Source organism: Mercenaria mercenaria, chromosome 15, assembly GCF_021730395.1.
Source record: "Mercenaria mercenaria strain notata chromosome 15, MADL_Memer_1, whole genome shotgun sequence".
NCBI classification, from domain to species: domain Eukaryota; kingdom Metazoa; phylum Mollusca; class Bivalvia; order Venerida; family Veneridae; genus Mercenaria; species Mercenaria mercenaria.
The window spans coordinates 23287982-23304181 of NC_069375.1; the positions used below are offsets into that span (position 1 = coordinate 23287982).

Sequence of the window (16200 nt, forward strand, 5' to 3'; positions counted from 1 at the left end):
TTTATCAAATAGTCACGGAGAACATATGCCCCGCCCGACGATCGAACTCGCGACCCCGAGATCCGTAGACCAACGCTCTTACCGACTGAGCTAAGCGGGCGGGCTTACAAGATAGTATATATTTGTTTACTGACCTATGTGCACCACAGAAGCTCTCTCAATATCCTTCAAGAAGCGTTCTTTGGTTGCATCAGGGCCTGTTATAGGAATCACATCTAGTAATGTTGCCACGTTCAGGGCCTCTCTCTTTGCCGAGGACAACTCCTCAAGGCTAGGTTTCCACACCTTACCATGCAACATCAAACTGAAAATACAGTTAAAGCACATGTATATATGCATGGTCATATTTCTGTTTAAAAGACATCAAAACCACAAAGTACAATAAATACAGTAATTTAAAATTTAAAATGACATGCTATTTACTAAATTAATATCATATACTGTAAAATCAAATATTCTTTGAGGATCAGTTTTTGTGGAATTTGTCATTGCGCAATAAATCCCAAGGAACAAGCAAATTTCCCCTCATTTTAGTCTGATAAGTGGAAATCCATGTATTCATTTCCCACCGAAAGAGCTGCTTTGGGCCAAACCATGCAATTTTAAGTAAACATGAAATAAAATGACTTCACAGTAATCTTGACTTGCTAGAAATATAGTTTTCTCTCTGATAAATATATAATATAAATCCAAATTAAAATCTGAAAAGTTAAACAATTTATCATAATATATACATGCACTGTGAATTCTTTGTATGTATTATGACTGATTGACAAATGAAGGACTGAAGGATACTGAATCATTTCAACCTTCTTATTTATATGCATTTTTTTCAACCATATATAAAAAGAAATTGCAACCACTGCTTATCAATCCAAAATGTACAAATTGTTACCTTTCTGGCAGTTTTGGGTTAGCAAAGACGAGGCATCTATCCTGACAGCTCACTTGCTTGAACTTGGTGATAGCACATTTTGAGCTTGTTATATCTGTACCAGTTGATGTTGCCGTAGTTAATGTTGAAAATGAATCTAGACTAAACATACGATCTAGTGTTGGATTTACAACTTGGGTGCGGCTGGTATTCAGTGAACTTCTGTAGGAATCTGGAGGTCCTACAATTGGTCAGACATATCACGATGAACATTCAAGTAAATGCCTGATTTGAAATCTCAGATCTAAGCTAAATTAAATTTAAAAAATCTTCTCTTTTAGCAACCCTGTCAACATTGTCTTCACATTTCCAGAACTACATGTGATGTAAAAATGTCTTCCTATCTGAAATCTAGTAAGATGGAGTTTAAGATTTGAGAACAGAGATAATGAAAAGGTAATAGATCTACTATGCAGGTGTAAAATATACAAGAGGGTCATGATGACCCTGGATCGCTCGACAGAGTAATATGAGCTACATGCTTCAAATGTTAAACTGATGATTTTTAGAAATTTTTTGGAAGATTTTCCGATGTACAATCAAGTAACCCCTGGGGCGCCGCGGGGCCAATTTTACCCCAGGGGTCATGATTTGAACAAAGTTTGTAGAAGTCTACTAGGAAATGTTACATATCAAATATCTAAGATCTAGGCCTTCTGGTTCATTTTTAACAAATTTATGAAGATTTCCCTATGTTCAATCAAGTAATCCCTGGGGCTGGGTCAATTTGACCCTGGGGGGGTCAAGATTTGAACAACTTTTGTAGAGGTCCACTAGGCAATGCTACATGTCAAATACCTAAGCTCTAGGCCTTCTGGTTTATTTTTAGAAAATTTTGAAGATTTTTCTATATACAATCAAGTAACCCCATGGGGCGGGGTCAATTTGATCTCGGGGTTCATTTGAATAAATTTTGTAGAAGTCTACTAGGCAATGCTACACATCAAATATCTAAGATCTAGGTCTTCTGGTTTATTTTTAGAAATTTTTTGAAGATTTTCCTATGTAAAATCAAGTGACCCCTGGGACGGGGTCAATTTTGACCCCGGGGGTTATGATTTGAAAAAAATTTGTAGAGGTCCACTAGGCAATGCTACAGGTGAAATATCTAAACTCTAGGTCTTCTGGTTTATTTTTAGAAATTTTTTGAAGATTTTCCTATGTAAAATCAAGTGACCCCTGGGACGGGGTCAATTTTGACCCCGGGGGTTATGATTTGAAAAAAATTTGTAGAGGTCCACTAGGCAATGCTACAGGTGAAATATCTAAGATCTAGGCCTTCTGGTTTATTTTTAGAAATTTTTTGAAGATTTTCCTATGTAAAATCAAGTGACCCCTGGGGCGGGGTCAATTTTGACCCCAGGGGTCATGGTTTGAACAAATTTTGTAGAGGTCCACTAGGCAATGCTACATGTCAAATATCTAAGATCTAGGCCTTCTGGTTTATTTTTAGAAAATTTTTGAAGATTTTCCTATGTAAAATCAAGTGACCCCTGGGGTCCTGATTTGAAAAATTTTTGTAGAGGTCCACTAGGCAATGCTACATGTCAAATATCTAAGCTCTAGGGCTTCTGGTTTTTGAGAAGAAGATTTTTGAAGATTTTCCTATGTAAAATCAAGTGACCCCTGGGGCGGGGTCAATTTTGACCCCGGGGGTCATGATTTGAAAATTTTTTCGAGGTCCACTAAGCAATGCTTCACACCAAATATCTAAGCTCTAGGACTTCTGGTTTTTGAGAAGAAGATTTTTAAAGTTTTTCCTTTCTGTTGCCATGGCAACCAGAGTTCTGCCTGGAATTCAATTCTTTGAAAACTTTTTGTAGAGTTTCACCCAAGGAACATTCCTGTGAAGTTTGGATGAAATTGGCCTAGCGGCTTATGAGAAGATGTCGTTTAAAGTAAAAGTTTACGGATGCCGGACAGTGACTGATCAGAATAGCTCATCCTGAGCCTTTGGCTCTGGTGAGCTAAAAACTGAACATAAGTGAAAGTGACTAAGATAGTACATGAAATGCAAACACAAGTTCTTACATGTAGAAATTCTGTTTGGTCTTAAAAATTAGATATAAAATGTGTCCATATTTTTAAATAAATATTTTACCTCTAGCAGTCCTTGGAGATTTCCACTGGGAATGTTTTTTGAAGTCTTCTTCATACATAGTCCTCTGATGTGGCAGTACACCTGGCTTAGGTGGTATCATTGGAGTTCTAGGTGGGCGTGTCAGTAACCTTGGATGCGACAGGTGCTTGGCACTCACATCGGCAACTATAGCTAAAGATCTCACTGACGCAGGACCACTTATATCTGATCCTACATACTTACTTGTCAGACTCAACATTCCTCCCTTTTTATGGATCTGCCTGTTAAACTCCAAATCATCCTTCAGTCGTAAATGGTTTAACTCATTAGCAACCACTTTGTCAAGTAACAATAAGTTCGGCAAGTAAGTAATCCTGAATCTCTTAAATGCATATCTGTTCAGAAAATCCTGCAATACGTTAAATGGACACTGACATAATGTTTTGTCGGGAATTATTATCAATGGACTTTCCTTGGGCAGTTTAGAGAGTATATCTTCCACGGGCGAAAACAACAAATCGTACAATCTCCTCTCAAAACTCTTCTCTGATTGGTTCTCATTCTCAAGCTTTTTGCTCTCATCAGTTTCAGCTTCAGATTTCCGAGATGAGTTACTGAGCTTGAGATACTTCTTCCTGGTCATCTCGAGCTCACCTGTTCTCAGTGGTAAAGCTCTGTTCTCACATACCTTGGTCATTTGCTTCCAGTCGCAATTCTTCTTAAGTTCATTCAGCAATCCTTCAACCTAAAACAATAACATTTATCATAGATTTTCTAGATATAGACTATACTAAAGATTAATCAGTTATAACTAGAGCTGTCACTGGAGTGACGAATTATTCCCCCACAGTATGACCTTGTCACAGAAGTAAGCCAATGTTAAAGTCGAACCTCAAAATCAATAGGGGTTATCTGCTGGTCATGACCATTACCTTCTTATCAACTTTCATGATCCTAGGCCCAAGCATTCTCAAGTTATTGTCTGGAAATGGTTACTGTTCCGGGTCACTGTGACCTTTGACCTTTTAACCTCAAAATCAATAGGGGTCATCTTCTGGTCACGGCCAACCTCCCTATAAACTTTCATACCGGTAATCCTAGACCTAAACATTCTCAAGTCATCATCCAGAAACCATTTAACTGTTCTGGGTCATTAAGACTTGACCTTTGACCTACTGACCTCAATGTCAAACTTGACCTGTATTTTATGATGTTACACCTGTGTACCAAAATTTATGATCCTTAGCCCAAGCATTCTCAAGTTATCATCCAAAAACCGTTCAGCTGTTCAGGGTCATTGTGACCTTGACCTTTGACCTCAAAGTTGATCCTGACCTGTATTTTATGATGTTACACCTGTGTACCATAACTTATGATCCTTGGCTCAAGCGTTCTCAAATTATCATCTGGAAACCGTCATGTTTTATGATATTACACCTGTGTACCAAAAATTTTTAAAATCTGTCAAGCCTTTCATAAGTTATTGTCCATAAACCATGAAAACCAACGGACTGACTGACAGATCGACCGACCATCAAGCTTATTCCTATATACTCCCCAAAACTTTTTGTGGCGGTATAATAAATAAATTTATAATACTGTGTATCCATTCCTAATTGCTTCTCACAGACAACAGTAAGACTAGACTCATTTCTTAGATAAAAACTGGCAAGGTTACTGGACAAAAAATGTAAAGTAGCTGCAGATTCTTTGCATTAATTTCAAAGGATGTCATAATCTTGAAGCCAGTTTACTTATCAAAATTTCATCATAAATCACTTTTTCATTTATTTATTTAAACAAGAGGGCCAAGATGTCCTGACCAAATTTCATAAAAATCAATTGAAAAAAAACAGTCTCTATCGCATACACAAAATTTTTCTTTAATTTGACCTAGTGACCTAGTTTTTGACCTCAGATAACCCAAATGGGTCTCTTGCGATAAAACAAGCATTTTCTTAGATATGACCTAGTTTTTGACCCTAGATGACCCATGTTCAAACTCGACCTAGATTTCATCAAGGCAATCATTCTTACCAAATTTCATGAAGATCAATTGAAAACTACATCCTCTATTGCATACACAATGTTTTTCTTCGATTTGACCTAGTGACCCATTTTCGAACTCAGCCTAGATTTTATCAAGGTAATCATTCTGGCTAAATTTCATGAAGATCAGTTGAAAAATACAGCCTCTATCGCATACACAAGGTTTTTCCTTGATTTGACCTAGTGACCTAGTTTTTGACCCCAGATGACCCATTTTCGAATTCGTCCTAGATTTCATCAAGGTAATCATTCTGACCAAAATTCATGAAGATCAATTGAAAAATTCCCCCTCTATCGCATACACAAGGTTTTTCTTTGATTTGACCTAGTGACCTAGTTTTTGACCCGAAATGACCCATTTTCCAACTCGGCCTAGATTTCATCAAGGCAATCATTCTGACCATTATTCATGAAGATCAATTGAAAAATACAGCCTCTATCACATACACAAGGTTTTTTCTTTGATTTGACCTAGTGACCTAGTTTTTGACCCGAGATGACCCATTTTCGAACTCGGCCTAGATTTCATCAAAGTTATCATTCTGACCAGTATTCATGAAGAATAATTGAAAAATACAGCCTCTATCGCATACACAAGGTTTTTCTTTGATTTGACCTAGTGACCTAGTTTTTGACCCCAGATGACCCATTTTCCAACTCGGCCTAGATTTCATCAAGGCAATCATTCTGACCATTATTCATGAAGATCAACTGAAAAATACAGCCTCTATTGCATACACAAGCTAAATGTTGACAGACGACAGACAGACAGACAGACGCCGGACGCCGGACAGCGAGTGATCAGAAAAACTCACCTGAGCATTGCTCAGGTGAGCTAAAAATGGATATTAATAAATACTGATAATGCAATGCAAAATACTTAATTCTGACATTGCTTATACAATTTCATACTGATATTTGTGATTTTTTATTAATCGCTCTTTATCAATATACAGTATATACCTGTCCCTAGATTTGCCACCTAATGCCACGGTTTGCCACTTATTTCCATGGAAAAAGGGTGGCAGCTGATGGATATAGGTGGCAATAGCTGGCGTTTGGTGTAATTCAACTCTTTTTTTTCAACATATAAGTAGTAAATTTGCCACTTTGTAACACTTGAATTCTTCCATTAAAAAAGACTTCAAACTTACAGTTTCTATCATGTTTTCCTCTTTACCAGCCCTCCGTGAGTAGAAGCGGACGAGCCCTACCCCAGGCTGCAGTACCCACAGCAGCAAATACTCTGACAGCAGTGAATAATACAACACAGTACTGAAATAAAATCAGTCAAATTAAACAACAGTGTCATGTCATTTATGTAGCTCTTGAACACCCTGACAAATCCACTTGTCTGCTGCTAAGTGCAAGAAGAAATAGGATCCAAGTGAGAAAATGTCAAGACCTGTCTTAAATTTCTGAATGCTGGAAAATTATTACAAAGAGAATATGACATGAGTGTCTTTTCATACTGAATTTATTAAACAAGTTGAATAATATAATAAAATGGAGGCTCTGCCAAGCACTTTATTCATTTTACTCAACAAGTTTAATAGTAAATAATGTATTTGCTTTATTTCACTCCCACAATGTCAAACATGTAATAAATATTTAGACGTTACCTGTTCTGTTGTGATACTACACGTCCCATTCTCTCCACCGACCACATATCCCATGGTGCCGTGTGACTCTGACTTGTCATCGCTGATGCTTGATAGTTATGAGTTGTGGTTAGTGTACGTTTTCTATATGCTTCCGCAAACTGCAGACACTCCTCTTTGTTCCCGAGCTTAGCATGAACTGTCTGGATTCCATCATAACATTCACGTAGCTGGATCCAATATTCCTCTGGGCAGTGACTGTCTTCTACCATATGTTCTCGAATTTTGCTCTCATAATAGGGAACCAACTGTTGGAAATATTTTAAAGCTTTTTCCAGCTCCAACATTTGAGTTGACTGCTGATGAATACAAGCTATGTTGTAATGGCTTAACGTCTCAATTTCTGGATATTCAAAATCTTCAGCCAGTTCTGATGCTTGTTCATAGAAATGTAAACTATATAGATTCCTCTTCAGAGCACGATAGGCATGGCCTAGTTTACACATTCCAGTTGCACGAGTTCTGTAATCAGTCCGTATACAACTGTTAATCATTTCTTCATAAGCTTTTGAAGCTTTTTCATAGTCCCCTTTCAACATTAATGTATCCGCAAGCATTTCATTGGCAATTATTTTCATTCGTTTGTCTTCAAATTTGGTTGCCATGGTAACATACTGCTCATGATATGTTAATGAAAGTTTCCAGTTTTTCAATGCTGCATACACACTACCTAAACATCCATAAGCTTGTGCCATTCCTTTTTTATCCCCATTCTTTTTTCCTTCTTCTAGATATGTTTTATAATTTTTAATTGCATCATTGTAGTTACCTAAAATTTCATTTAACATTCCAGTGTTATGATATGACTCTGCTCTCAGTTTTCCTTGAAAATTATACTTTTCAATAAATTTCACATACTTCTGTGCATGCCTGATAGCAGCATTCATGTTACCAATGGCCTTGTAAGCTATACTAAGGTTTAGATGTAATCCGCATTGAAGTTCCCGCGTCCAGAAGTCCGGCAAAACGTCCTCGCTACCGGTCTCCAAAATAAGCTCCGCCTCCAGATGTAGCAACTTCTCATAGTATATAATAGCCTGATGAGTGTCATGGTTTTCAAGGTAGAGTGTAGCAATATTTACGAGAGCTTTAGTTTGATAGATCTGATCGTGAGTTGCTATGGCAGTTTGAAGACATTCTTGATAAAGACTGATTGCCTTCTCTGTGTGCTTCAGCGCAGAGTGGGCGTTTGCCGATGTTAGGAGAATTCTCATTGTGATACCTTTCTGATTGGTCTGGAATTTCTGGGCAGTGTCGAGGATTTTGATACAAATCTTGTACTTCTTTGCTTGGAATAAACTCACCCCTACTTCACTCAATTTTTTGTACGAGTCCATATCTAAGAGAAATGAAACAAAATTTGAATTAATGATGTCTCGTTTGCAGATATAATCAGAGCCTTCATTAAATGCAATTGATACACCCAGATGCTGCTTTGATACAGAGAAAGTAAAATATTGTGAGCTTGACCTTGAACGTAGTGACTTGGGTTATTTATGCTGTAAGTTGTCTTGATTAGGATAGAAACCGGTTCTAGTTTTATGAAAATCTTTCCAGTTGTTAAAAAGATATTAAACAGACAAAAAATAAAGCTATTTTATTTTTTGACCTCCAAGAGTGACCTTGACCTTAGACCTCATCACCTTGGTTGTGCACTCTGAATGATGTTAGAATGAAGCAAACAACTGAAGCTTATATTATGAAAATCATTCTTGTGGGTTTATATGGAGTGGACACAAATTCAAGCCATTTGACCACTGACCTCCAAGTGTGACCTTAGCCTTGGATCTAATGACCTTGATTGTGTGCTCTGCACAATGTCTTGATGAGGCAAATAATTGATGCTTTTTCTATGAAAATCTTCCCAGCGGTTTAGAAGATAAGGAGCGGACACAAAGTTTAGTCATTTGAAATTTGACCCCCAAGTGCAACCATGACTTTTGAGCTAGTAACCTGGGTTGTGTGCTTTGCATGTCGACTTGTTGATGTTAACAAATGTTGTTAGTTTTTTGAAAATCTTCAAAGAAATTTAGACAATATGGAGCAGACACGAAATTAAGCTATTTGACTTTTGACCTCCAGGTGAGACCTTGATCTTTAGCCTAGTGACCTGGGTTGTGTGCTCTACATGTTGTCTTGAACAGTTAAACAACTACTGTTAGTTTGATGAAAATGTTCTAAGTGGTTGGACAATATAGAGCTGACACAAAATCAATGATATATTTTCTTTTGAATTTCAATGTTATTTGAATACAGCACATTATCAGATTATCATTGAAGAGTGTGTTGTGAACAATTTCAATTCATATTATTTTAGGTATTGATACTAATATAAACGAAATTAAGAGTGCACTGCTTTATGTGGAAATATCCTACTTCTCTTTGGGTGTAAAATCTACAGCCTTTGTTATTTACCATAATACTAGCACTCATACAAAGGACTCTTATTCAAAAGAATTTTAGTAATCTTAATACCAGAGAGCTTGAAATCATGATTCTTGGTTTACATTTACAATCCAGTTTCTCATCACATAATCCAGTAATTTTATCACAAAATTCAGCATCTAATTACATAATCCAGGATGTTGTCACTTTTACACAACTACTGCATCTGCCACTTTCGTTATACTGAAGACTATGACCAATTACCTAACTTCAAAAATAAATTCTTTATTACATCAGTTTTCATAACTCTATATAGGTGCCACATCTTCAAACTGAACTACCCAGTAACAATAAATTCTAGTAGTTTTACCTTTCAGAGCGTTACTTGTCTCCTCCGGTATGTTACAGAATGTTGCCGCAACATCTGCTATAAAATCAGTGAGTTCATCTGAGCTATCTGGGTCAAGGTCAAGGGCAGTGAGAAATGAGGTCAAAGCTTCTTTATATTGGTGGAGGTACTTAAGTGCAAGGCCCTGAACCTTGTATGCCTGCAAAAATAAAAACATGCATATCACAGCAATGATCTGTGGAAAAGAATCCTTTGAGAAACAAGAGCTGTCCGTAAGACAGCCAAGCTCGACTATTCGAAATATTGTCACAGAAGCAGGAAATTATTACCCAAAATGTTAAATATCAAAAGAGTTTTAAGTTCGAAAGGGGACATAATTTGACTAAAATACATATCAGAGTTATGGGACTTGATGTTATCAACTAGTTTTATAACCCGAAGAAACATGTTAAGTTTCAATTCAATATCTGCATTAGTTTTGGGGATAGTAACTTGCATGTTAAACTTTAACCAGAATTTTCTAAGTCCAAAAGGGGGCATAATTTGCTCAAAATACATGTTAAGAGTTATGGAACTTGACCCAGTGAGGTTGGTAATTGACCTTGAAAAAGAATAAATAAGTTTCAAAGCTATATGCCTTTTGGTAATAGCTGTATGTACTTGCACGCAAAACTTTAACCAGGATTTTCTAAGTCCAAAAGGGGGCATAATTTGCCCAAAATACATGTCAGAGTTATGGGACTTGGTGCTATCAACTAGTTTTATAACCCCGAAGACATATGTGAAGTTTCAATTTAATATCTGTAGTAGTTTTGGAGATAGTTACTTGCATGTAAAACTTTAACCAGAATTTTCTAAGTCCAAAAGGGGGTATAATTTGCCCAAAATACGTGTCAGAGTTATGGGACTTGACCCAGTGAGGTAGGTAATTGACCTAGAAAAAGAAAAAATAAGTTTCAAATCTATATGCCTTTTAGTAATAGCTGTATGTACTTGCACGCAAAACTTTAACCAGAATTTTCTAAGTCCAAAAGGGGGCATAATTTGGCCAAAATACATGTCAGAGTTATGGGGCTTGACCCAGTGAGGAAGGTAATTGATCTAGAAAAAGAAAAAATAAGTTTCAAATCTATATGCCTTTTAGTAATAGCTGTATGTACTTCCACGCAAAACTTTAACCAGAATTTTCTAAGTCCAAAAGGGGGCATAATTTGGCCAAAATGAAGGTCAGAGTTATGGGACTTGGTGCTATCAACTAGTTTTATAACCCCAAAGACACATGTGAAGTTTCAATTCAATATCTGCATTAGTTTTGGAGATAGTAACTTGCATGTAAAACTTTAACCAGAATTTTCTAAGTCCAAAAGGGGGCATAATTTGCTCAAAATACATGTCAGAGTTATGGGACTTGACCCAGTGAGGTAGGTAATTGATCTAGAAAAAGAAAAAATAAGTTTCAAATCTATATGCCTTTTAGTAATAGCTGTATGTACTTGCACGCAAAACTTTAACCAGAATTTTCTAAGTCCAAAAGGGGGCATAATTTGGCCAAAATGAAGGTCAGAGTTATGGGACTATGTGCTATCAACTAGTTTTATAACCCCGAAGACACATGTGAAGTTTCAATTCAATATCTGCATTAGTTTTGGAGATAGTAACTTGCATGTAAAACTTTAACCAAAATTTTCTAAGTCCAAAAGGGGGCATAATTTGCTCAAAATACATGTCAGAGTTATGGGACTTGACCCAGAGAGGTAGGTAATTGACCTAGAAAAAGAATAAATAAGTTTCAAAGCTATATGCCTTTAAATGATAGCTGTATGTACTTGCATGCAAAAACTTAACCAAGGTGTGACGCCGACGCCGACGCCGACGCCAGGGTGAGTAGAATAGCTAGACTATTCTTCGAATAGTCGAGCTAAAAAATAAAGTAACAATCATAATGTCGATACAATTGCCACCTCTAATAGAATATGTTATGGGAATTAACATGCTAAAACTGTTTAATCTTCCTAAAACGTACCAATTAACAACTTTCATAACTTTCAGCGCCATTTTGTATCCAATCAAACATTTTTATTGACCTATGGATCACAGGGTCATGAGTTCGATCCCAGGGGGGGGGGGGGGAACCTGTATGTTCTCCGTGATGATTTGATAAAAGACAATGTGTCTGAAATAATTCATCCTCCACCTCTGATTCATATATAGGGAGTTGGCAGTTCCTTGCGGAGAACAGAATCCAGGAACACTGGTTAGGTTAACTGCCTGCCATTACATAACTGAAATACTGTTGAAAAACGGCGCTAAACCCCAAACAAACAAACAAAGCCCCTAAAATAGATATAGACTCCAGCTTCAGTTTAGCCTGACAATGGATATCATTGATGGCATACACGTGATATCTGGGTTTTTGTTTTCTAACCTAAACAAGAGCTGTCCGTAAGACAGCCAAGCTCGACTATTCGAAATATTGTCACAGAAGCAGGAAATTATTACCCAAAATGTTAAATATCAAAAGAGTTTTAAGTTCGAAAGGGGACATAATTTGACCAAAATACATATCAGAGTTATGGGACTTGGTGCTATCAACTAGTTTTATAACTCCGAAGAAACGTTAAGTTTCAATTCAATATCTGCATTAGTTTTGGGGATAGTAACTTGCATGTAAAACTTTAACCAGAATTTTCTAAGTCCAAAAAGGGGCATAATTTGCTCAAAATACATGTTAAGAGTTATGGAACTTGACCCAGTGAGGTTGGTAATTGACCTAGAAAAAGAATAAGTAAGTTTCAAAGCTATATGCCTTTTGGTAATAGCTGTAGGTACTTGCACGCAAAACTTTAACCAGGATTTTCTAAGTCCAAAAGGGGGCATAATTTGCCCAAAATACATGTCAGAGTTATAGGACTTGGTGCTATCAACTAGTTTTATAACCCCGAAGACACACGTGAAGTTTCAATTTAATATCTGTAGTAGTTTTGGAGATAGTTACTTGCATGTAAAACTTTAACCAGGAATTTCTAAGTCCAAAAGGGGGCATAATTTGGCCAAAATACATGTCAGAGTTATGGGACTTGACCCAGTGAGATAGGTAATTGATCTAGAAAAAGAAAAAATAGTTTCAAATCTATATGCCTTTTAGTAATAGCTGTATGTACTTGCACGCAAAACTTTAACCAGAATTTTCTAAGTCAAAAAGAGGGCATAATTTGGCCAAAATAAAGGTCAGAGTTATGGGACTTGGTGCTATCAACTAGTTTTATAACCCCGAAGACACATGTGAAGTTTCAATTCAATATCTGCATTAGTTTTGGAGATAGTAACTTGCATGTAAAACTTTAACCAGAATTTTCTAAGTCCAAAAGGGGACATAATTTGGCCAAAATACATGTCAGAGTTATGGGACTTGACCCAGTGAGGTAGGTAATTGATCTAGAAAAAGAATAAATAAGTTTTAAATCTATATGTCTTTTAGTAATAGCTGTATGTACTTGCACGCAAAACTTTAACCAGAATTTTCTAAGTCCAAAAGGGGGCATAATTTGGCCAAAATGAAGGTCAGAGTTATGGGACTTGGTGCTATCAACTAGTTTTATAACCCCGAAGACACATGTGAAGTTTCAATTCAATATCTGCATTAGTTTTGGAGATAGTAACTTGCATGTAAAACTTTAACCAGAATTTTCTAAGTCCAAAAGGGGGCATAATTTGCTCAAAATACATGTTAGAGTTATGGAACTTGACCCAGTGAGGTTGGTAATTGACCTAGAAAAAGAATAAATAAGTTTCAAAGCTATATGCCTTTAAATGATAGCTGTATGTACTTGCATGCAAAAACTTAACCAAGGTGTGACGCCGACGCCGACGCCGACGCCGACGCCAGGGTGAGTAGAATAGCTAGACTATTCTTCGAATAGTCGAGCTAAAAATGTCCCAATGCTAAAGCTTCTCAGTGCATGTTTTGTGTTTCTTAACACAGTGAAGCACCATTCAACCAGGCATAAATAGCTTGAGCACACAGATTCAATCAAGCCATACATATGGTTCTTATATTTTCCATGTTTAGATCACTTGCAATTCCCAGTTAACACGAGCATTTTCTAATCTCCTTTCAACCTGCAGCAGTCAGTGTTTTCATTGAAAATTACTGTATCAGTATAAGCAGTACATGTACAAGTTAAGGTACTGACTGTTGTTATCATTGTCACCTGCATGCTTAGTGCAAAGTATGCCACATTCAACAACCTGAAAACAGTGACAATAACTTTGATTACCAGATGGTTTTCAGAATCTTGGCTGATAAGAAATTCTGTATCTCTCTGTGCACTGATGTAATCCCCCATCTCTATGCACGCAGTGGCACGTGCCAACAACACATCAGGATTCTGCTCGTCAATTTCCAACGCTTCGTTATAAAACTTTATAGCTCCTGTAAAATCCTTCACCTTGAGTGCTTTGTCCCCTCTTTCTCTCAAAGATTTCATCTAAAAAAAAGGAGAAATAAATTATAAAGCTCTTATTTTCAATGAAAATATTCAGCACTAGTGGTATACTATACAATCAATGACCACTGAAATTGTAATTCACGTGTTTGCCATAACAACTGTGCATATAATAACTTTATTTTAAAAGCAGCTTCCTTGAAAATCTGTATAACTGGAACAGTACACTGAGCTGTACTTAGTCATGTAGATATTGTCAATTTACAGAGTTTATAGTTGTAACAGTGAAATTGAATTGTAGTTAACCCTTATCACGCTGGACACAACTGATTCTACCTTTGCAACCAGTGCAGATCATGATCAGCCTGCACGGACCTGAACTTTTCGCTATTCAGTCAGTATCTGATTTTAGTATGCACCCCTTTTAACAGTTAATCGTACTGTCCAAACTGAAAGCTGGACAAGTTCATTACAGAAATTTAGCAAGGTTTAAGGGTTAATAATATGAATTAATAAGTATTTGTCGTAATGGTACATTAATTCAAAACACTGCTTTCTATTATTAATTATTAAGTAAGTACAGTTAGTTACATTCACAATTTGAGCATCTAAAATGCACAATTCAAACTACCCTAAGAAATCTGAAATATTTCACCCATTCTGCACCTTCGTGACCAAACCTTGTTGAGGTGGTACAGAACTATAATGCCATTGTCACATAATTATGAAACTGAACTGAACATGATTAATACCTCAACAAATTCTTCTGCCTCACTTATTGGTTCGCTGCCTTCTACAAGACTCGGCACACTAAAACTATGGGCCAGGGACTGGCCATAGCCCCCACCCCTCTCCATGACTGACGACGCTTTTCTACCTCTGACAATGTTGCTATTGAACTTTCTGAAAAAAAACAACAGAAGTAACAAATTCTGAAAGGCAGAGTCAAACACTGGATTGAAAATTAGATCCCTTCTGATTATAATAGAAAGAATATATATTTTTTTTGTTGTCTAAAAACTGAAATTTATTTATGCATGAATATGATAAACATTATAACTTTGAACATGGATGACATGTGTGAAATATTTTCATGGTTTTAAAAATTTTACCTTTTTCTATCCCTTTTATTTACCAATATATAAATGACTGTGACGTAGAAAAAAACAAGTATTTCAGCCAGTTTTGGGTGCAAAAATGAAAGAGGCCTTTTGGTGACATTTCCCTTACAGAAGCAAGCCTCTGTGGCGTACATGCTGCGTATTTGCTGTGTATATGCCGCGAACACAGTAGTACGCCAGAGGAGTACATTTTACATACACCGCATGCCGCGTACATGCCGTGTACTATTTCGACGAGTACACAGCATGTACGCAGGAGGTCACTAGTACACTTCAAGTACGCAGCACAGACTCTGAAAATTTAAGGAGTACACTGCATGTACGCAGGAGGGACTTGTACAAGAAAATAGTACACTGCAAGTACACCGCAGATACTTCGAAATTTATAACACTTATATTTAGTTGCATTAAAGTTGTTTCCCCTTGATGCAGTTACGCCATTTTGTTCAGATGTTTACCAAATTACATGCTACAAAAATTGATTTATTTCATTGAAAAGTGGATGAAGAAAAGCATACTAATTTATTTCATAACATCAATCTACATTATTTTGGTAAGGGTAAATACTTATTGATGCATGTCACTTATCTTTTTTCTGTTTTTTTCTGTCCAAATGATCAGCATTTGCATAAGAAAGTTGGTGGGGTAAGGAATTTACATTATCACAGCAGTTTCGCCACAAGAGTACACAGCATGTATGCAGCAGGAGTACACAGCATGTACGCCGCAGGACTCGGGCCAGGAGTACACAGAATGTACGCCGCAGGAGTACACAGCATGTACGCCGCAGGAGTACACAGCATGTACGCCGCAGGAGTACACAGCATGTACGCCGCAGGGGTAGTACACCGCAGGCTCATTTGCATGTGAAAAGTGTATGTGCCGTGTACATGCTGCGTACTATTTCCCGCATACTAAATTCCTCCAGCGTACATCCTGTGTACTATGTAGTCCACAGCATGTACGCAGCAAGTAGTACGTGGCAGAGCTCATTTGCATGTCAAAAGTGTACTACAAACGTACTATCGGTGTATGTGCGGTGTATATCCTGCGTACTATTTAAAGCCTTTGATTTCAGTACACATCATGTATGCATCATATACGCTGTATGTACACAGGAAGAGTACGCAGCAGGCCTTTTTCTTCTGTAAGGGTTGGGAAAAGGAAATAACAAGA

General features: G+C 37.0%; 1 protein-coding gene across 2 annotated transcripts in view; it reads right to left on the bottom strand.

The window, feature by feature from the left end:
* The window catches only part of LOC123548423 (tetratricopeptide repeat protein 28-like), a 44939-nt gene that overhangs the window by 19829 nt on the left and 8910 nt on the right, over positions 1–16200 (bottom strand). For both annotated transcript variants that reach the window (XM_053524771.1, XM_045335680.2), the window contains exons 2-9: positions 14656–14806; positions 13736–13945; positions 9480–9657; positions 6686–8063; positions 6218–6338; positions 3036–3759; positions 896–1115; positions 135–304 (exon numbers count right to left, since the gene is read on the bottom strand). In XM_053524771.1, coding sequence (XP_053380746.1) covers positions 135–304; positions 896–1115; positions 3036–3759; positions 6218–6338; positions 6686–8063; positions 9480–9657; positions 13736–13945; positions 14656–14760 — 3106 coding nt within the window. In that variant the 5' untranslated portion in view covers positions 14761–14806. The remainder of the gene's footprint in view (positions 1–134; positions 305–895; positions 1116–3035; positions 3760–6217; positions 6339–6685; positions 8064–9479; positions 9658–13735; positions 13946–14655; positions 14807–16200) is intronic.